The 23,277-nt window shown below is 39.1% G+C and overlaps 1 protein-coding gene across 2 annotated transcripts in view; it reads right to left on the bottom strand.

Annotated features, from left to right (window-relative positions):
• The window catches only part of dscama (Down syndrome cell adhesion molecule a), a 75,664-nt gene that overhangs the window by 29,495 nt on the left and 22,892 nt on the right, over nucleotides 1–23,277 (bottom strand). For both annotated transcript variants that reach the window (XM_043229312.1, XM_043229313.1), the window contains exons 4-7: nucleotides 1,628–1,774; nucleotides 959–1,237; nucleotides 593–868; nucleotides 221–517 (exon numbers count right to left, since the gene is read on the bottom strand). In XM_043229312.1, the coding sequence (XP_043085247.1) occupies nucleotides 221–517; nucleotides 593–868; nucleotides 959–1,237; nucleotides 1,628–1,774 (999 nt within the window). The remainder of the gene's footprint in view (nucleotides 1–220; nucleotides 518–592; nucleotides 869–958; nucleotides 1,238–1,627; nucleotides 1,775–23,277) is intronic.

Genomic DNA, 23,277 nt, shown 5'->3' with positions numbered 1-23,277 from the left:
CAACTTTCAAGGGAATAATCGGCAATTCCGATTTTTGTCAAAATCGTGCAGCCATATGAAAGAATGAACATGACCAAAAAAAGCAATAACTGCACAGAAAGCTCAACAGAAAAAAAAAAATCAAAACAGATGTTAGTCAGGCCCTCGTCTCACGTACGAACTTGAGATGAGCAAAATGAAATATATGTGTGTGTTTTGGAGGAGCTGATCTGACAAGCACCTCTTACGTTTATTCGAGCCTGGTAGGAGACCGTCCCCGCCGAGTTGTTGCAGGTGCAGCGATAGACCCCGCTGTCCCGGACCTGGGTGTGGGAGATGTTCAGGTAGCTGACCACGTTCCCCTCCACCGTTATGCTGTGACCGATGCGGTGCCGGCTGTCCTTCGTGACAACGTCATCGTCCAGCGTCCAGGTGACGGCAGGCTGCGGAGTTCCCTTGACGTGACACATCAGAGACACGAACTCGTTCGGACCGACAACTTTCTCGCTGAAGGCGGACAGGATCTTAGGGGTTCCGTCTGCGGACAGAGATGTTTTTATGAAGTTTAAGAAACCAAAACGAGCCAAAATTAAAAGGCTGGGATGGCGCTGACCTTCTAAAATGACTTGCACAAAATCCTGAGCTGACATTTTGGCCTTCCTGGAGAAGCACTGGTACACTCCTCCATCGCTCTTCGCCATCCCATCCATCACAAGGTTCTCTTTATTGATCCCGTTCATTCGCACGTTGGTGCCGGTGTTGATCTTGTCTCCGTTGCGGTACCACGAGAGCTCGTACTCATCGGAGCCAGTCACGCTGCAGGTTAGCGACACTTGGCTGCCCACGCTGCCTTTCACCTTTCGCGGACTGACCACCACTTTAAGAGGTTCTGGAACAACGAAGTGACATTGCTTGTGTTGATTTTATCAATATTTAGTAATCAATAAAAAAAATATGGCAAGAGAAGCTTGAGCTCTACCTTTTACCGTGAGACGACCTATGACCTCTGCGTTCCCGTAGCTGTTCCACACCTCACACACGTAGCTGCCGGTGTCACTGGGCTGGGCTCTCTCGATCAGCAGGCCCGTCGCGCTCTGACGGAAACGGGAGTCTGATTCTAGCGGTCTGTTGTTTTTCAGCCAGCGGTATTTTGGTACCGGGTGTCCGGAGGCCTTGCATGGGAGCTCCACTCTGTGAGACGCCATGACCTCTCGCTTCTCAAACCCATCGAGGATCGCAGGCGCAGAGTTCGTTGGATCTGTTAACAAGAAAATTCATTTCATTTAATAGAAAGTTTATTTAATCTATCTTTCCATCTATATATACATCCATATATGCATCCAAATTAAATGCATTTGATCAAAGATTTAGATTTTTTCATTCATCCATGCGTCCATCCATCCAAATAATGGTTTGACCATCTCACAACATCAGCTGATATCTCACAAAACATGTCAAAATCTAGTAAAAACTTAAGTTATATTAAGTTATATATCTCATTTTTGTAAAGTCTCTATGTAATTTCACTGTTAGAGGTCGGTAGCTAGTCTAGCTAACACACGCAAGGACTTTCCCTGGAACTTTAAAACAACAAGAATGATGAATGTCTGATCTGGCAGACTAATAATATATGATTAAACACTTTTACCTGGCACAAATAGCCGTGCGCTGTTGCTCTGTCTGGTCTCAGACGTGTAGCGATGTCTCGTCATGCAGCGGTAGTTGAATAATTCATCCTCCTTCTGCACATCCAAGATGTACAGGGCCCCCGTGGACGTTATGAGAAATCGAGGCCCTAAAATCACAAAATACAATATAATTAGGGTGAGGTAAACATCTTTGTAAACTTTAATTAATTGCTGAGCGTTAAACACAGTTAATCAGCAGCATCTGCATGTCATAATGAGACATTACGGGCATGGTTAACAGAATCTTGTTTTCTCCATCAGCCTCAGTAGGAACGCGCTGATTTAGCGCAGCTATTGCTGCCAGTCACGTGCAGTTTTGATTGGCCTGCCGCTCGTGTACCAGTAAGTACTGATTTCATGCTAATGGTTTGATAACACAGAATATGCAGGTCGTAAAACTTTATGAGGAATAATGTCTGCCAGGGCCGCCACATGCTCTGCCATGCCTCTCAGAGGAGACGTCTGTGTCACATTTGATTGAGAATGCCATTTGCTCTCTTTTCTACGCAATAGCTAAAACGGAGGGGTGGAATTTGTCTCACTTCCTGTAACAAGAACATATCGCGCAGGCCTCAAATAAGAAGGTAATTCCACTACGTCATTTAAACTTAGAGAAGCGCTCAGTTTCCCACACTTCAAAATAAAACTGGTTTAATAAGAGTGAATACATTGAAAAATACATATTTTATGATAAATTGAGCATAATGCAATTTATATAAATACATTTAAATTTAACATATATTTTTCCCTCACAATACATTCCATTCTGACCCAGAAGAGTAGATCATTTTTAAAAAAGTTTAATTTTCTTAATAAGGATATTAAATTTACTAAACATTTTAAGACCCTCAATATATGAAACATTTTTATAATTATTATTCCTGATTTTCAGCAAATAGATTTTAAGAGGTGAAACCGTTTAAAAATAAAATGTTAATAAAATGTTTTTGTGTTCAGGTAATTTTGGACCACATTATTTATGGCGTACCATACTGGTGTCAACATTGTTTGTAAGCTTTTCCCTATATCGCACACTTTTTTGATTGCATTTCGCTGATTAACATCAATACATGCGCTTAAGATGATCCACTGCATCATGAAAATTTATATACTTTCTTTCATCTGAAAGCAAAGGTTTATGCAAGTAAAATAATTTCATTTAGTGTGAAAGTAGAAATAAATACCGTAAGCTTAATTTAGACAATTTTTTGAGGAATCATGGGTTATAAAATTTAATTAATTGAATTAAATTAAATTTAATTTAATACAATGGGACTGATACTGATAATTATATTATATGATTCTATGTTCTTATACATTACATACAGTTACAGTATATGCTCTTTCTTAAAAATAAATGTCATGTATTTTAATATACTTCCTTATTCACTTTGATCGCAAAAGCAAGACCAGGAGCACACTTTACTTAGAAAGACTGGTTTAGAACAAGATGAAAGTGAGTCAATTCTAATTTTCATTTCTGGGTGAAAATCGCAGCTATAAGGACGACGCTTCCCTCTAGATTACAAATATTCAAATGCCCTTGTGAGCTGCTCCTGATGCTCTTGTTCTCCTGTGGGCTTTGTCTGGGCTATTTTCCAACAAAAGCTCCATTTTATTACAAAATGCCTCTCTCTGTGCGTATGCGATTCCGTTGCTGTCTGTGTGTTAAATCAAGTACCATAAGTAAACAGTTTAGCAATGAATAAAAGAAGCTACATCGAGCCAAAAGGCAAGATGCAGCTATTGTGAGTTCTGACCCAGTTAGAGATGACACACCGCAGATCTGAGGTCCTGCAGGCATTGCCAGTCGTGGACTTAATGTGGAGTGTGACGAGCTACAATTTACACAGCGAGTGGGTGGAGAGAGAGAGAGAGAGAGAAAGTGTTCGTTTTGTCTAAGCAAAGATTAATGAGCTGTCTGATTTTCAAACCGCTAGCATGAGGAAGTAAAGATCTAAATTTAAAATGATTTTTATTCAAATAGTTACATTTCCTTTACTCTGCTTTTTTATAGTTAGTTCAAACACATAATTGTAAAGCGATTTTATAATCGTTTAAAATCTGCATTTATATGAAAATTGTACATATAAACATGGCGTACGCACATTTTTTTTTAAATGAGTAAAATAAATCAATTGAGATTATAATTAAAACAAATGTCAATAAACACCTATTTATATATATAGAATCCTTAACAATCTAAATGTGTAATTTTGTTCATTTATATTACTAGTGATGTCAAACGATGAATTGCATCCAAAATAAAGTTTTTTATTTATTATGTATATATAAATATGCACACATGCATGTATCAGAAAAATGTTATGTGTATTTATTTATATATATTTTATTTTATATATATATATATATATATATATATATATATATATATATATATATATATATATATATATATACATTTTTAAATGTAAAAACACAGTACTTAAATATAAATTATTAGAAATAAAATCTGAAAAGAAAATATATAGCATATATATTTAGAAACGATTATTAACACACATACAATGAATTGCTATTGTAAAATTACATTATCAATTATAAAGTTCACATAATAATGAATTATACACATTATAAAAATACAATTATAATTATACGTCACATTATACAATCTGAGACAAAAAAACCCCTAAAAAGTCAAAGAAAAATCCATCATCATATTTTTTTCCCTATCTCTTCAGTCCGAATCCAGAAAGACACATCACATTGCAGAGATATGCGAAGTACTTGTTTATCTGTTCCTTTGCATGTGAACAGTGCTAGTTTAAGACAGCTTGTCTTCAGTGACAAAAGGAAAATAACTGTGTGTGTGTGTGTGTGTGTGTGTGCCGAATGCAGTAGACAGACACACACACACACACACACACACACACACACACACACACACACACACACACACACACACACACACACATGCACGTCTCTGTCAGAGCCGGGCTCTGCAGCTATCTCCCATTTACTCAAACATACACTTCAGCGGGAGCAAATTACATTTCTACTAACAGTCACACTTAATGTGCTGCTGTATTTGTCTTGAGAATGAAGAGCAGACGTTTCAGGTTATTTAGAATGAGATTATTAACTCAGTAGCACTGCTATCCCGCGACGTTTTGTATTTGAGACGGCGCAACGAAAGGCCAGGCGTCGAGGACGAATATACTTACAGAAGAGCCGAGAGGGGAGCCGTGTGCCAAAGTTTCTTAATCTGATAGCAGGAGCTCTTGAGGTGCTCTAACTGTGTCGAAATGACAGGTTACTGGTTTCCTTTCTCTTCAGGTAAAGACTATTCCTCTCCCTCTAGCAATCTTGCATTTTTCCCCTCTCTTTTAAACACAGTAGCAAAACCAGGCCACACAATGCTCCTCGCTGACCTCTGATGCATATCCCACAATAGTTTCAACCCGTAACATTTTGCTTATAAGAAAAAGGGAAATACTGCTTTTCATTGCAAAGTTAAAGTATCACACACATCACCTTCTACATGACACATGAAAACACTGAACACAAACCACGTGTTCGCTTGGCTCTGGCAACATCCTGTAAGGTATTTGAGCAGTGTGTGTGTGTGTGTGTGTGTGTGTGTGTGTGAGAGTGTGTTCACTGAACAATAGAGTGAGATCAATAGTAACGACCCAGCTCGCCTCTGACAGCGGCCTGTCTGCGATGTGAAGCCTTCAGTGAGAATCTGATAACGCTGGGAAGTCTGATTCAATATAGTCAAGTGTTTCAATGCACATGTTCAAAAGGCGATTTGCCGATTCTTTTGAGACATCAGATCAAGGAAGCAAGCATAAATATTGATGAATATAATACTAACTTTACTAAGTAAATATAATAACTGGTGATCATGTGAATCAGTTCAAAACGATTCATTTGTGAATCAGACATCAATTATAATTATTTCAAAGAAGTCACCGACTGATTTTTGTGTACAGTTTCTGTTAGTAGTGTAAGATGATTACACTAACGTAAAAAAATTCAGAGATTTTTTAAATAAAAAGTTAACCAAAACAGCAATATCGTGAAATATTATTAGAGTTTAAAATACTAGTTGAATATATTTTAAAATCGAATTATTTCTGTGATGGCAAAGCGGAATTTTTTGTGTGATTTTTTTGTATCTAGAAATCATTCTCATATGATGATTTTTTACTTAAAAAATATTTATTTTAGTAATGTTGAAAACAGTTGTGCTGCTGTTTTCAACTTTTGTCAATTTGTGGAATAAAAGAACTACTATTTTTATTTTTGGTTCATCCTGACCAAAAACTTTTGAAGGCTATGTACATAATACATGTTTTAACATAAACATGTAGTAATTTGCAGTAAAAAAAAGTAGTTCAGGAGCTTGATTAATTCTTAATTTACGCAACAGCAGTAGCACAAAAGCAAAAAACAAGTCCTCTTGTGAGACCACATTATAATACAGGAGAGAGTTTCCTGGAAAAAAAAGGAAAAAGGAGTGAGAGACCCAGGCGTTTAATAAAGCCTAATCATGCTAATAAGTGAGCTTCAGTTTGATCAGTGTCTTTATCAGAGAGAGAGAGAGAGAGAGAGAGATGGAATGCAATTAACACGGCTGTAAAAAGCATCATTTGTCAGAGAGTGAGATGTTGACAGCAGCTGCTGTTGTCAGGGTAACGCACTCCATCCTGATACTGTACACACTTACACACACACACACACACACACACACACACACACACACACACTCCTGTCTGCTCTCTAGATCTGAAGAGGACTGATCTTCAATCCAGCTGTTCACACAAACATTCATAGTGTCTGTAATATGTTACAATACAGTAATGGTTTAAATCAACAGATTTAGTGAACATTATCATTTAAGACAAATTAATAAAGAAATGCTCTGACAATTTGATACTATTTTTACATATGCAATATTTGTAAAATAAATTCATCAATAGGACGCATTGTTGTTTGTCTGTTTACTATAAAAATGGTTGAATATATGGATTTATAAACACACACTTCGTTTTTTTACACCATGACAAATGATCTGATTTGAACCAAATAGCAGCAAATAAATATTGCTTACATGGAATTAATTGGAAGTATTACAAAATGTATTAGACTGTACTAATTATACAGTACACAATATTGTATTGTTTTTTAATAGGAACATTTCTACATAACACGATTAACACCCTAGCAGTTTGAGGTTTGATTGTAGCCTCCTCTCTCAGCTAACAGGAAACCCATGCAGCTGAGTCAGGGAACACGCATCGGGAGCGAAATCTGGATTAGATATTCAAACAAGCCTGACCCTTAAAATCATTTAGCTTCTCAGCTGCGAAACGAGCGATTGAAAACAGAAGCTCCATTTGTCTGATATCTCTTTATTATGGATGAGAGGCACCGTAATTCAAAGACATTAAATATTCAAGACTGAGTACGAGAGCGAGCGAGAGAGAGAGAGAGAGAGAGAGAGTGTGATGAAAAAGGGTAGAACAAGACAAATGAAAGATAGATGGACAGATGAAAGCTCGCGACAGTAAGTGTGAGAGCATGTGTCCTTGCTGTTGCGCTCAGTTCATTAAACTCCTAGAAATAAAAAAAAACTGCTGCGAACTGAAGCCTATAATGTCAAATCATGTGCTAAATTAGATCCTGTTAATCTTTTATAACGCTGCTTACTGGGAAATGAGTTTCATTTACAGTGAGGAGTTTACGACAATAAAACTGTACGGCTTTATGGACTTAAATTAAAACAAATAAATATGTTACTTTTAACATTTTAAAAGAATTTTTTTTTTTTCCTGTAGATCGGAATGGCGGTAGCAACGGCAAGGTCATGTGATCGATTCCAGAGAAGGTATATACCAATAAAACGTACTTTGAATGCATGCTAAGTCGCTTTAGATGAAATCATGTGACAAGTGCAATGTAAATAAATAGGTTTCCGCTCCGACGCTCACACATTACAGGATAAAGAATCTATCAGCTTAAAGGAGCCAGCTGCTTCCAATGTGTTTTCTGTTAAATAGATATTTGATGACCAGGTTTATTTGCGAATAATCCTTGTGCACCTTTCTCTCTCCTTGAGTCAGTGGAGAGATGAAGTGTGATAACACCCTGTCAATTATGCTCAGGTTTTAATTGCTCCAGGGGGAAGTTTCCATCCCCTCGTGACTGCTGCAGGACTGCCATCCCTGTCAGAGTAAACAGGAACAGACGGCTACGTGCATCTCGGGACATCCGGACAACACTTCCCCTTGTCAACTAGACACAGTAGTCTGCATACAAAATGACTGACAATTTTCAAAAAAGACAAAGCAAGGGGATTATTGGTCAAATTAGATTTTATTTTTTTTTTTAGTATATTACTTATTTGGTATAAAATGTATATTACAGTTTATAACGTGTTGTATAAAAAGGAAATAAATAACAAATAAATAAATGACATAAAATACAATTAAATTCATACACTTTTATGATTAGAAATGAAATATGTAACATTTGGTTTAAAAGAACAAACCAAACAAAAATAATGTAAAAATATTGTCTACTTTCTTTGTCTTTTTTTAGTAGTATTTATGATTATTAAATACAATCTATTATTTTAAAAAGAAACAACTTCTAAATATGTTTAAGAAAATGTGAGTCACAATTTTCCATCCATAACTGATTATATATAAAAAATTAATAAATAAATGTATCAAATAAAAAAAAATTTTTTTATATAAAATATGGTACACTTGCTTTGTCTGTCACACCCCTGGACTGTTTTGGTGTGTTTTCATTAAAGATGTGCCCTGTGTGACCTAGTTTCTGTCTTGTGTTAATTGTGTTATCATGGTCATGTGTATGTTATTTAATTAACGCCTTTTTCCCCTTCTTCATAAGTTCCATCCTGTTCAGTGTTTATTCATCCCATCTGTGCTTGTTGTATTATTATGTGGATTATTAAAGACTGTTAACTATTACCATTCATCTTCATGCGTTTATTCCCGCACGGTGACAGAAGACTGGTCCGTTTTGTTTTGTGTTTTGTTTCTTTATTATGGATCACCAAAACGTCTTGTTTCCCTCGAGGACCACACAAGATTATTCCTGGACATTTCCCACAGAACCAGCTTCCCGGATGATGTGCTCTGCTCATTCTACAGTGCGAGCCTCAACACCGCCTGCAGAGAACAGTTGTCTGGGGAAGATCCTCAAGGGAGCTTCTCTGACTACATTGAGTGGGTGCTGGGGTCGTGCAACTTTTTGTTGACCAAGGATATCCCATTAACCCAACCCACCATCCCCCCACTGCGTGGAGCCAATGCCAGAGCCCACCACTGATGGAGAGCCAGAGCTGAGGGTCGACTCGGAGCCAAAGCCTATGATGTCTAACCAGGTACGATAGCTGGCAACAGAGCTCACCACAGTGGAGAGAGTCATGGACTATGAGAGCGCAGAGTGGAGCTCTTCCCACTTCACCATGACTGAAGAAGAGCTGATTATACATCTGGAGCTGCTGGACATGGAAAAGGATTTAATAAACTGGGAATCTAAACTGGAATTCGATCCAGCCCCTTTCCTCCCTCCATCATCTGAGCTGGTCCTTTCCAGCCCAGAAGGGGCTCCCGATACTCCAGTACCAAAGGAGGCTCACAAATTCAAGCCCTTCCACCCGTTCCTGTCTCCTCCACCGCTATTACCTGTTAGCCCCTCTGCTCACCCTCAGCCCACCATCTATGTGCTGGATTCGCCACAGGTCTTCATCAGCGTCATGGCTGGAGAATCCCTTGTCTCTGCCTCTGAGACTCGGACTCCACTTCAGCCCCTCGACCCTTTACTCCCTCCTCTCCACCGTGGCCCGTCAGTCCACCTGATTTGCAAGGCTCCCTCGTCCCTCTGGCTACTCCTTGGTCTGTTGTCGGCCATCCGGTGCTTCAGGACTCCACTCCGTCAGCTCTGTCAGGCTCCTCCTTCCATCTGGCGCCACCTCAGACCTCGGTTGCTCTGACTCCACTGTGACCTTCTGGATCCTTGTCTCGTTATCAGTCGCAAGTGCGATTTGTTCAGCCTTGACCCTCTGGATATTCGGCTTCACACTGGCTCATCGGCTTTCTGTCTACGCCTCGGGCTCCTCTTCCACCAGCTTCCCCGCCGTCGGTCGACCTCTGTCTTGTGTTAATTGTGTACATCATTTAATTAACGTCTTTATAAGTCTTCATAAGTTGCTGTTCAGTGTGTGCCACCCTGCTTGTTGGATCATCTGTATGTGGATTATTATAGACTTTTAACTATTATCATTCATCTTCATGCATTTACTCCCGCATTGCACTGTTACAATGTCTTTGTTACTTATTCTTATTATAATTATTTGTTCATTTAATTCTATTAAATATTGTTTATCATTTATTATTTAAAAAAAGCTAAATATTTTCAAGAAAAAATTGGTTGTAACAATTTTTGTAAGGGTAGGTTTACAGTTAGGGTGTCAGTATAAAAGTAATATATAGGTCTAATAATATAAGTCTATTTATAATATAAGTCTAATAATATAATTCTATTTAACATCCCCACAATTCACAGAAACAAATGTGTGTGTGTGTGTGTGTGTGTGTGAAGGCAAAAAAAAGTCCTTTAAAAGTTTCATTCAAGAATAAACACTTAAGAATATATATGACTGAATCTAACTGAATGTATTATATTAAAATATACAAAATGTCAAAGGATCTACTTTTTAAAACCAAAGCAAAAAGCTCAACTAACCAGAAAATATTAGCCTTAATGTAAAACAAACAGTTCATACTTCAGTTCTGCACTGCACATGATGAAAAAGGACACAAAAAGGGGGAATTAACCACATGAGATTCTCTCTCTCTCTCTCTCTCTCTCTCTCAGGGTTAGTACGTAATGGTCTTTCTGTCAGCTGCTCCACCTGAACAATGTGCATTGAATGTTACCGTGGAGACCGACAATTACTCCATTACGCTTTTGTGGAGTTGACATTGTTCTTTTAGCTCTCTACATCTTCCCTGGAAAAGGCACGTTTGCCCTCGCGCAAAAAAACGTGTGAAAGTTTCCAAGAACACACATAAATCACCAAATCACAGATCTTTCAGCTTAACGCCGTCGGACACGGCAACATGCATCTTCGTAATTTAAGTGAACAACGCCATTTTTGACGCACTCGAATTTTACCTCTCGTCCCAACCGCAGCTGCTGCTATCTGAGGTAATTAGCCCCTGGCTACGGTTTAATTGCCTGTCAGCACATGCAGTAAAATGCAGGTTAAACGCCCAGGTGCCAAAAGGCTGTGTTTCCTCTGTGGCTGCCGCCCGCAGCGCTGTGATGCACAAGACAGCTTGCGCTTGTGCAGCAGACAGACAGTATAGAGCGAGACGCTCCTTTGCCCAATACAGCTGTCCTGTGAAGCTTGCAAATTTGCAAAAGTCGGGTTGTCATGTCTGATACACCCACTTTCTACCCAGAACACCCCTCCTTCTGCAGCCTCTCTCGAGCAAAACTGTGATTCTTTCTCTTTCCTTGACAGCTGTTCTTTTTCCGGCTACGTAGTGAACAAAAAAAAAGAGCTTTTAGCTATTTCAGAGACGGTTTGCATTCTATCTGGCTTTTCACTGCGAGGCGTATCGGTCTCTTTAGGTGTGATGTGACAGGCGAGAGGAAGGTGAGTTGGTTACGATGGCAACCAGCGGAGTGACTCGTAGGCTGTGACATTAGCGGGTGGAGACGGGGGGTTGGGGGGCGGTGGGATTGCTGGAGGCAGATCAGAGCAATGTGTCACTGGGCTACTGCACCAAGACATTCTCGCCGTCTCCTCTTCGCAGGAATAAGCTCTGAGACTGAGAGAATAATCCCTTTTTAGGGCCCTGCCTCTGAGGACGTCAAGCCCCCAGCAATGTCTTACTCAAAATTCATGCGACTGAACATTCGGGGTACAATTTTGTATGCATTATACATGTTATACATGGAGCTCTTTTGATGAACTCGGCCGTTTGAAATCGGACAGCGCGGGCCTGTGTGCTACACGAAAAGCCTTTGGCGTGTTTCTTGCCACATCAAGATGGCGCTGTGGGGGAAATTTTAAATAAATAAGATGACTGCTTGGTTTAATTAGTAGTGGCTGTTAAGGCAAACATCATTTTTGCTATACTAACACATACTAGCCAGCTAACAGAGAATATGTTCTGGTAAGGTTGTCTAGAACTGCAGACAAAAATAATTCCAGGAACGTTTGTTCAAAGTTCTCTAGTTGAAGGACATTAGCACAGAAATTTTATTTAAGTATAATTAATGAAACGGTTTTGGTTTTTACGGCTCTTATGTTACTACAGAGAACATCCAAAAGTAACCATAATGGTTGTGAAACAAAACATTGGAATGGAAAAAAAACCCAAAATGGAATATTCCCTCAACATTCATATATGAGACAATGCTTTTACAACATTAAAAAATTGGATGTTGTGAATGTTCAAAGAACATTCAAAAATAACATATTTCATAACTCAATGGGAACAACAGAAAATATTCATAGAACATATTTTCCTTAGGTATATATTGTATACAAATTCAAAACCCTGGTGTGAAATTTCTTTTGTGCTACAAACAGGAACAGTATTTAAATTTTTGGTTTTTTAGTGTACAATAAAAAACTGCATAGCATTTTTTAAAGTACAATTACGTTAAACTATCACTTGCACATATACATATCCTAATCTCTGAATATTAGTGCTATCAAACTGATTACAGTACAAATTGTTCACAGTAAACGCATATATATTACATAAACACAAAATTTTTATGTTGAATGCGATTAATCATGATTAATTGACAGCACCACTCAATATTAAACTTGTAATTCTTCCCACATCATTGGTGCTAAACATACATGACACCTTTTGAGGATACACCACAGGTAACACCTTAGCAACTGCTTATCAATGGCAACAAATCACAACTTCTTCACAGGCAAGTACTACTGTAAATATTGAATTCTGAATATGATTGATAAAGCAGTGGCACTACAGTCATATTTGAGTAATTAGTTAAAAAAAATATTTTGGTTTTCATTGGGAAATAATTCTGCTGAACCATATTAACACTCAGACTCAATCAACCAATTTGTTTTATGGATCATAAACAACACTTGCATGGCTACTGTCCCGAATTCTGGTGAATAATGACTTAATAATGATTGCATGCTATATCACAAATCATATAATTCTTATAGTAGAGTACATTACAAATTAAAAATCTAAAACAACCAAAACACACTAGCACATTAATAATAGCAAAATAAATAAATGAAGCTGAGCTCAGGATGTCATTTATGCTGCTTGTCTACTCACAAACGCTGATGAGAGACACAGTTTATACCTCTCAGATCTGCACTAGTCAACAGGAGTTTCTCACAGGTGTCTGTGGTGGATCAATGAGCTGGTAACATCTCCCAGAGATCAATCTAAGAAGCAGACGTGGCATGATCAGAACAGTTTTCCACATTATGCAGAGCAAACTGACACATCTTTGATCGCGACAACAGACGCCGCAAAAAAAGAAGCTCCCCTGTTCCTCACCGCATCCGCTTTCATGTCTGGTGAGGTTCTGGTGCTCTGGGCATATGGTGCCTGGATCTCCTGTGATGACAAGTGACAGGTTAACAGAGCCGCCCGTGGGGGGCGCCGCACTGCGGCGGGGGGAGAAGGTGGGCTGTGAGTTTGCTAAACACTCCCATCTGTTCATATCCTGAGGCGCTACTGTATCATCTTATGCAGATGAACTTGTGCGGGAGGCACGTTAGCGCACATGCAGTGGAGTTAAGAAAGCAGCTAGATGAGGAAAAGCAGCGCAGGTTCAGCTTCTGCCTGCGAGCAAACATTGTTTTGTGAATTAGATCAATTTTAGGACATATTCATGTAATCCTGCTGACCCAGTTTTACTCATTAAACACAGCTAGGCTGGAGGCTGCGTCTCTTAGGAAAAGCAAGGTAGCAACTGACTAGCAGTTTGTTAAACCAGCAGCTCATAGTAAAAAAAACTCATAGTAAAACAGTAAAAATAGTAGTTAAAAGACATGTTTTGTGTTTATACAGGAGTTGTGTATATCCTTCAATACAGATTAAATCAGTGTTATTTACAGTACATAAACAAAACTCTACAGTGGTTAAAATCACTTCAGTTAATCCTTGCTAGAGATTTAGCTATTATTGTGCAGGGTTTTTTTTTAAAGCAGATGTCTTATCCTGTGGAAAATCTGCAAAAAAATAGTCAGATTAGGGGCTTGAGAACATTGAAACACATGTTATTTTACGATCGGCTGATACACAGAGAGCTTGATCTCTATAATCCTATAGTATGTAACTAGATACACGTATTATATTTGCTTTGGCTCAGGGATGAGTTTAAAATAAACCTAAGAAGCTTTTGACAGAAACAAGAAATTGCCGTATTACAAATAAAATCCTCAAATCTGTGTAAAACTGATGCAATTGCTTCACTAATATGCAAGTTATGAATCTGTGAGTTAAGAGAGGACGATGATGATGATAATAAGAGTATTTTATCCTGATTGGGCTGATTAATATCACACACTGACCTGACGGTTTAAGGAGTTTAAAGATGAACCGCGGTGCTCAGATGAGCACAGTCAGAGATGTTGTGGGCTCTGAAGAGGTAATGAGAGCGGATCTCAGAGGCTGTCAGACCGCAGTCCCTCATTAGGTGCCAATTAGACATTAACGGCCTGACTTACTGCCATGGAGAGAAGTGATCTGTCTCTGCCCACCCCCGGTCACCATGCAGGCCCAGACACAGCAAATTCTTACTTTTAAATGATTTCTTTTTAAAACAGACACACACAGATCTAGCTCATTTACTACAGCAAACTCAATGAAGGACATAGTAAATAAATGTTGAAAATAAGCACCTATCACAATGAATACTGCAAGCCTTATCATAAACCTTGATGCTGTTTTAGACTAAACCCTTGTTCTAAATAAGCATTTTCTCATCAATGTCATAAAAGAACATCTTGGTTATGTATGTAACCCTCGTTCCCTGAAGAAGGGAACGGAAACGTCACATCGGATGACCGACGAATTGGGATCTTGCTTCGAGAGACCAATCTACTTTGAGTGTATCTAAACGAGCCAATTAAAGATTGGCATGCGCTAACCGCATCCAGCTGCCGCTGATTACAGCGCGATTATAAATAAGCAGCAGGTGCAACGCATATTCAGGTTTTCGCTGAAGAGCCAAGCTAGTGACCTGCCCCTGCAGTGGAGGTACAGCACTGTTGCGACGTGACGTGACGTCTCCGTTCCCTTCTTCAGGGGACGAGGGAGACAGCATTTGCTCCCACCCTTGCTGCAAGAAAGTAAGCACGACTTTGATCGGGTAATTCCGGGTGCCAAAGGGTGCCCCGTCTCTGAGTCAGAGGATCGGCCAAGGAGGGGCTGTCACGATGAGCACAAGTTCTGGGAACCAGGTCTTCGTGGGCCAGTAGGGTGCTACTAGCAGGACCTGCTCCTCGTCCTCCCTGACTTACTGGGGGAACGCATATTTGCGAAGGCTCTACGGCCAGCTGTGTGCCAGTGCGTCTGTGCCGAGTGTCCCCTCGGTCAGGGAGAAAACCCACTGGCAATGGGAAGTCTCTGGAGTGGCAACAGGTCTACCTGAGCGGCTCTGAAACGCTCCCAAATCAGCGGAACCATCTGGGGATGGAGTCTCCATTCTCTGGGTAGTGCAGCTCGCAACAACTCATCGGCTGCCTGGTTGCACACTCCTGGAATGTGAATGGCAAGAAGCGACCTCAGAAACTTCCGACTCCATGGTTGCAACAAACGACAAGAGAGTAAACCACCTTGTCGATGTGTTGTCCGTGTGGACTACTACATGCTGGCCTTGAAGGCAGTTTATGAGACGGCCTAGGGCGAGATGTACTGCCAGCAACTCTAGGCAGTTGATGTACCATTGCAGTTGAGGGCCCGTCCAAATCCCCAACACTGCATGCTTGTTGTATGTGGCCCCCCAGCAGATGGTGGAGGCATCCATGAAAACCACGGCATACCTGGAGACCTGCTCCAGGGGCACTCCACCATCCTGAAACAACAAAGATTCTCCACCCAGCCCTCCTCCGGGGAAGGGAGTGATGCATTCACCATCTGAGAACCAGCGCAAGCCACTCTTAAGTACCAATCATCCAGCCTCGAGGGCTCGGGACGCGGTGGAGGTTTCCACTCAAGCCTGATTCCCTCGGTGGCCCGGGCAAGCATAGCCACCATTTCTAGATCCGTATCCAGTACAGTCAACGCCTGGTAGACACCAAGCAAACCGGATCTTCACTTCCAGAAATGTCTGGCTCACCTTCCGATGCAGTGATTGACTTCTGATCATCAGGAGGAGCCCAAGAGGGCACAGCTGATACCCCACATGAGGGTCCAGACTGCCCCTTTTGCAGCTACACTGGTTATAGAGTTTAAGCATTGTGTCACAACCCGAAATGGACCTCACCTGTCTGCAGCCAAGATGAGAACCAAGTCAAGCAAACACAAGCTCTGCCCCTTTCAAGGTAACAGAGCCTGCCCATCACTTTGAGATGACCACCTCCCCACAAGAATATGATTCATTCACAACCGCCACCTTAGCATGCTTAGTGCCCAGGCACACGAGGCAGCAAAAGTGACCATCACCTAACACCAGGTAACAAACCGCATCCAGAAACACACAGGTGTACGTCATCTGAACAAGACCCACGCTGTCTTCCAAGACACGTCGAGTTTGCCAGACACAACGTCATCTTTAGAAAGACGCACCCGCGAATGCTCTTTTAGTGCAACAGGGGATGGCCGCTTTGCACACAATCAGGGGGGTAGTGCAGCCTGATTGTGGCAACCCACTCGACCTCTGCTGAAATACCGTACTCCAACACTCGTAGATCGTCTTGGGAGCAGAACATTCATGCTCGGCTCCGAAGCAAAAAGCTGAATATGCGCTGCACCCGCTGCTTATTTATACTCCCACTGTAATCAGCGGCAGCTGGATGCGATTAGCGCATGCCAATCTTCAATTGGCTAGTTTAGATACACTCTAAATATATTGGTCTCTCGAAGCGAGATCCCAATTCGTCGGTCATCCAACGTGACTCGGAGTGACTGACTGAAAGGGAACTAGTTCGTGTGAACATTTCCTAACCCTTTGGTGCTGTTCGGCCATTTTTGACTTAAACATTGGATTTTAAGAATTTTCTGCTTCATCAGAATGGTTGGAAATTTGGCAAGGATTTTGGCACTTAGCTAAGTCACACTTCTAATGTTTGCAATCACAAATGTTTGCATTGGAAATTAATGGGATGTGAATTCCATCCAATGAAAATATTTGGTACTGCGCTTAAAATCATACTCTAAGTAAGAATGTTTTTAAGATATCAACTACAAATTTGGAGCTTCAATTTTTACACAATTGTAGAGTAACACACATTTTGGAAAATATATTTCAAATAAAATTTTTAAATAGTATTTGTGTATTTATTATAATAATAAAATTTATTGCTTATGACTTCTGCATTAATCTGCCAGTTGTCGTCTTTAAAAAGAGACCAATCTTAAGTTCAAAACAATCAGGATTTTTGACTGTTTAAATTGAAAATTAAATTTTCATTTTCATGAATGTAAAGAACGTTTTTTGCATGGGAAAGGTTCTATGGATTTTAAAGGTTCTTTATGGAACCATCAATGCCAATATTATACAGGCAACATATGATCAATTGGAAGAACAACTCAAGTCAAAGCTATGGCACAACAGACAGTTTCTCATAAAGCACACTTGTGCTCTGGGTCAGAAAGCGTTTCAGCAAGCCGTCTGTCTAAACCACTTCAGCTCAGCGGAGAATCCTGACAGGTCACCAAAAACTAAATATTTGCTTTTAAGCTTCTGGACGCTTTAATTCATTTGTTTTCGTCTCTGCGTTAATTCTGTTCATCTCCATATGCCAGGCGGATTACCACACACCAACAGATCTGCTGTCTGGATGTGGACACTTTAATTACTCTGCGTGGCCCCTGTCTGTGTGGCCCTGGATTGCATCCCAGGGGTCCATTTTTCAACCTACTTATGAGACAAGTGGCATCACCATTACAGAGGGGAACTCTACACAGTGCCATCTTCAACTATAGTCCAAAGACAGAGCAAGGATAAAACAAAAGTTGATGTTTAATGATTGTCTGCTAAAAACATTCCTTTAATTTTATATTAAAAAATGAACATCAAGTAACTTGAGATGAATTGACAAAAAATGGCTTTTCACATTATTTCCTTCACACTCTAATGAAAAAAGACATAAAAACTATGTATTATTAATTATTACATGTATACTATACATCTCATTTTAATATGGCACTTGAATATAATATATAATGTTTTATTATAACTTTGAAAAGAAGTCTCTTATGTTTATTTAAGGATGTTTTTTTTTAATCAAAAATACTCTAATATCATTATTTTAAATAATTTAACATATTTTAAAATTTTATTTTTCGGTGATTGCAACAGACTGTATAATACATTACAGAATAGAATAGAATAGAATTCATTGTAATAATAATAATAATAATAATAATAATAATAGTTTTATTATTATTACTATTAGACTTGGTAACTTGATAAATATATGAAATATAAAATACATTTTGTTAAAATAGCTCTATAAATATAAACACATAATAAGCATCACACACACACATTTATATATATATATATATATATATATATATATATATATATATATATATATATAAAACACATAAAACATAAAACACACAATTACAATTTTTTCATTATGTTACAATTATTATACATAATGATAATGAATAATAGGGAAAAAACGCAATGTCCCTGTTGACAGAATGACTGGTACACATCCTTGTTGGTGCAATGTCTTCCTCTTTTCCTCTAAATCTTATATCTCAAGGGTCAGCATGCTGAGGTCACCCCTCCTCCCCCACAAAAACCCGACTTCCACTCATCTGTCCATCTAATCTGCCGAGACCCATCTGCTCAGTGCACCCCACACAGAAGAGCAGAGCACAGCCGTGACAACAGCAACACAAGCTGTTTGAAGAGTGTGCCCATCACTCACCAGTGTTTATCCAGAATCTATGCTGACTCGCTCAAAACCTAACCTCAATAACAGGTGCAAAGTCACAGCACAATTTATACTTCCAAACATTCATTTTAAACATCAGAGTGAAAAAATACACCTATTAGACTTCAAATACCATATATTTCTGTTTAATTCTCACTTTTTTTTTTTAATTTAACATATTTTTTGAAGATTTAATATTATTTAATATTATTTCAAATGAAATAATTAATATGTATTTAATTAACTCGGTAAATTAAGTGAAAATAGTATTAAATAAATATAGACATATAAATTAATCAGTCTAAGATTATCTATTTAGGTAGATGTTTTGGGACACAGGGCCCTGACTAATTACATAGAAATGTCTTTTATTAGCCAAACACCTGTCCATATCGTTGCATTCAGGCAAATAATACAGCACTCACAGGTGGTTTCATTTGTGCAATAGACACACAGAGTCTTAAAAACAAATTGGCCCCAAACAACAACAACAACAAAAAAAACTCTAAAAATACTCAGATGTCATCAATTATAAATACAGATTCAGATAAGAACGCATTTATACATTTTAACACATTTTAACAAGTGTAGCATCTGGGGTTAGTCATTCATAAATTATTCACCGTATGTTCACAATATTCATATCCGTGGAAAGAAACTGGTGTCTGGTGCCTCTGGCTTCAAGAGATGAGTCTACAAGACACACTGCAAAAATGTCACCTTGTGTGTCACTAAATATATATTATTATTATTAATTATTATTAAGTCTCTAGTCTAGGGTTGTGTGTTTTTTAATTATATAAAAATAAATATCATTCAATTTTTTTCTTGCTTAGTTGGTAGTTGGTACGTTATCTTTTTTTACTTAGTTTTTTTTTTATTTACATTTAAATATTTTTTATTTTATTTTTGTGCAGTGTACATGATCACATGAAGAAAGAACTATGAATCTGTTGCAACCATATCAGGTTTCATGCACATCTATCTGTTACAATGTCAACGATGAGCACAATGAATCTACCCTATCCTTCAGCAGTATCAATGAACAGCCTTGTCTTGACTCAAACTTGACTGCGCAGTCACACAGAAGATGGCTGCTCACCGTCACATGATTTGGCCTCCATTTTGGAGTTTGCATGTTTGAGCAGTTGCACTAGCGGCAAAGCTTTGTGGCGGGGGGAAGAGAGATAGCAGGCCTGAAACCTCAGAGCGCCAGAGAAAGGATGAAACATACTTACAAACAGAGTGAGTAATAACTGTTAAGAGAACAGGGCTTATCTTCTCCGCACAGATAATATGAAGCTCTCAATTAGATGAAACGCAACCCCCCCTCTCCCTTTTCAGTTATTTTGTTCAATTTCTCCAGGCAATTTACTAAAAAAAATGGCGCGGAAGATTTTACTGGCTACAAATAGAAGAGGCATGCAACGTGTCAGCCAATCATTTACCTGCGTAGCTAACAGCGGAAAACCCTAGCAACAGCATTTCTATTTATTGAGGAATACGGAAGTTTTATCCTCATCCCAAAACGCAATTCTGTCTTACGCTATTGGTAATTTTGTAATGACTTTTTTTCCCTTTCATTTACAAGCAATCCATCCTTGATTTTGACTAGACATTTCCCTCCTGATAAAAACACCTAAAACAGCCTAAAGTCAGCAATTCTTTAGGTGAATAAATCGGCGAATAAACACACAACAGACGTGAAGTGCGGAGTTAAGCGCTACAACGGCGAAGTCCTTGTAGCTGTTAGCTGTTAGCTTTGTTTGTTTTCGAATAGCTTGGTGTAGTGTTGGCACGTAAACAACCTTGAGCGTTTTCCTCTTCCTTTACCGAACGTTTCACCCTCTTTCCCTACTCACAAACATTTCAAAGATTATCATGAAAGCGCCTGCCAGGTTTTTTCCCTTTTCTCTCTGTAAACAATAGCAGGGAAGCGGTGTGTTATGGGGCTGTGGTCATGAGCACAATGAACGCTGAACAAACGCCGCCACCATTTAAACACACTGCGGCAGCTGTGCGCTGACGATAAGGGCTCATGGACACGCTCCTCAAGAGTGATTAGCTGCTGCTGCTGTGGGGAAACTGATTCGCAGATGCAGAATAAGGAGTCAAAGGTCAAACAAGGATTATGACATCATCATCATTAGCCAGATTGGGGTACAATTTTTACGTTCCGATTTAAGTCTTTGGGAAACAAAATGTTATTTTTATGATGCCTTTTCTAAGCTGGATGTGATCCAGTCTGAAGCTGGGGATTAATCGTCTGTGTGGGAAGGACTGTAATCAACACCAGCATATGATGTGAGTGATTTAACAAAGATTAAACTTAAATTGAAATCAGAATAGACGGGATTCAGTTTAGAACAAATTACTATATATATATATATATATATATATATATATATATATATATATAGGCTAAGAAAAATGCTCATTTCAGAAAATGGCATTTTTGAGGCTTTTGCATCTGAACTCTTCAAATACATATTCTATACAGAATATATGGATAATATACAGAAAAAAATACATTATATATTTTTACATGTAACAATGTAATGAATATTCTGTTTATAAGTCATATGAATGTTAGTGTTTTTAACCATAACATTTATTCCAAAATAATTAATCAAGGCAGTCAATATATTTAATTCAATATGTTTCAACTCCTCTAAAATGCTTCGTAAACACAACATTTGATAGTTAAATGTGCATGTTAATGAATTCCACTAATTTGCAAATATGGCTGCCGTACTCAATTAACGTAATCCCCGCCTATGAATTGCAACTGTACAGTAACACCGTAGAATGTACTTGCTTCTCAGTATAATGCATAAAATGTAAAAAAGACTATTAGGCCATATGCCTAGTAATAAATATTCAGTTAGCTTGTGTCCACCAAAGAGATTTTAGCTAGATGAAAAAATGCCAGGTACAGGTCAGAAAATGGGAGGCTGGTGACTCCTGCAAACATTTTTCTAGCTGAGACGCTTTGGTTGCTTTGATCCAGATCAGAAACATATTACTGGTATCTAATTTTGAAGAATATTACGGAATACAAAAATTACTGACATATTAAAAACGCATTTTCAAAAATTTGAAAGTTTCCATAAGAACAGCTTTACAAACGATTTACACAAAAAATTAGTTTTGCTAGTATTTCATGAATGAAGCCCGCTCAATTCACACTGACTATAACAGATCATTTCTTAAACAACAACGAATAGCAACCATCAGTCCACTGTTCATAAATGTTTCAACATTCAGAATTAACATAATCCATAATAATCAAGAAATCACCAAACTCTTTATTCACAATCACTTTATTCGGATGCCGTTGAAGCCAGTGAGCCTTGAGAACCGTTCCTATGCGAAAGCACTCACGCATCTCTCCCTCCGTGTACCCATAATTCTCTCTGGCACCCGCAGCATGATTAATGCACACCGATATTGATTTTCTTCTTCTCCTTTTCAGAGTATCCCTTTTATTTATCTGGCTAAGCCGCGCTCGTCTCTGTCAGAGTGGAAAAGACGCAAGGATTGAGAGAGGGTTGGGAATTCTGGGAATTCTGCTCACTGAGCACCAATGTACAGAAAAGGTTTTTAAAGAGTTTGGCTGGAGAGAGCATCACTCACCACCCCAGAGCCACTTTCTCTCTGGTTTGCCTGTTTACACATGCTGTCCTCGACGGGCTGGTTGACCCATTTTTCTCTGGATAACAATACCTCGACCAATCACAGGGAAAACCGAGGACAAAAGTCCCCAATCTTGCTTGTCATACACAGAAACACGGACTGCAGAGGCGAGAGCTCAGCCTCACCCAACTTGGAGGAAAAAAGCCGCAGTGGGACCAGTTAAAAACATTAGCGCTCCTCTCCGATCCTTTTGAACGCCACGCAACCGTTTTCAGCATATCTACACATTTGAAAGGTTGAAACTTGTGTTCTGCTTTCCAAATTTGTCAAAATGTAGGAACGTATTGATTGCTTTCAGCCCCACCGGCAAAACGATCTCAAAATATTGAGCATTTATGAGTATTTATGAAGCAGATTAGCGCTAATGAATCTATTCGTTACTGCTGGGCCTTGTTAGATTCACTCCATTAAATTTGTGTTGGGTTAAATACGCGCTACGCCCGGCGTTGGGCGCCAAATGAGATTTTCAGTGAATGGTCAGCTTGCTGCTCAATGGTTTGCAAAATGTCAACAACATAACTGGTAAACATGGTAAGGAAAATCACACCAGCACACCAGTTTCAGGCCCGAGGTGGGATTTTTACGGTATTTAATCTACATCAATACATATAAGCTTCTCAGAGCAGAATGTATTTTTATGTGTTCGCCAATCTGTCTGCACCAAAATGCGTTTGCTCACTGCGGAATATGAGCAGGGTGGAAGCAGAAAGAGAGGAAAAAACAGAACAGAAAGGGTCTGTATCGCTGGCTCTCTCTCTCTCTTTAGTGGTTGTTCTG

The sequence above is a fragment of the Puntigrus tetrazona genome, unplaced genomic scaffold (assembly GCF_018831695.1).
Source record: "Puntigrus tetrazona isolate hp1 unplaced genomic scaffold, ASM1883169v1 S000000002, whole genome shotgun sequence".
In the NCBI taxonomy this organism is placed as follows: domain Eukaryota; kingdom Metazoa; phylum Chordata; class Actinopteri; order Cypriniformes; family Cyprinidae; genus Puntigrus; species Puntigrus tetrazona.
This window is presented reverse-complemented; position numbering and strand designations above follow the sequence as displayed.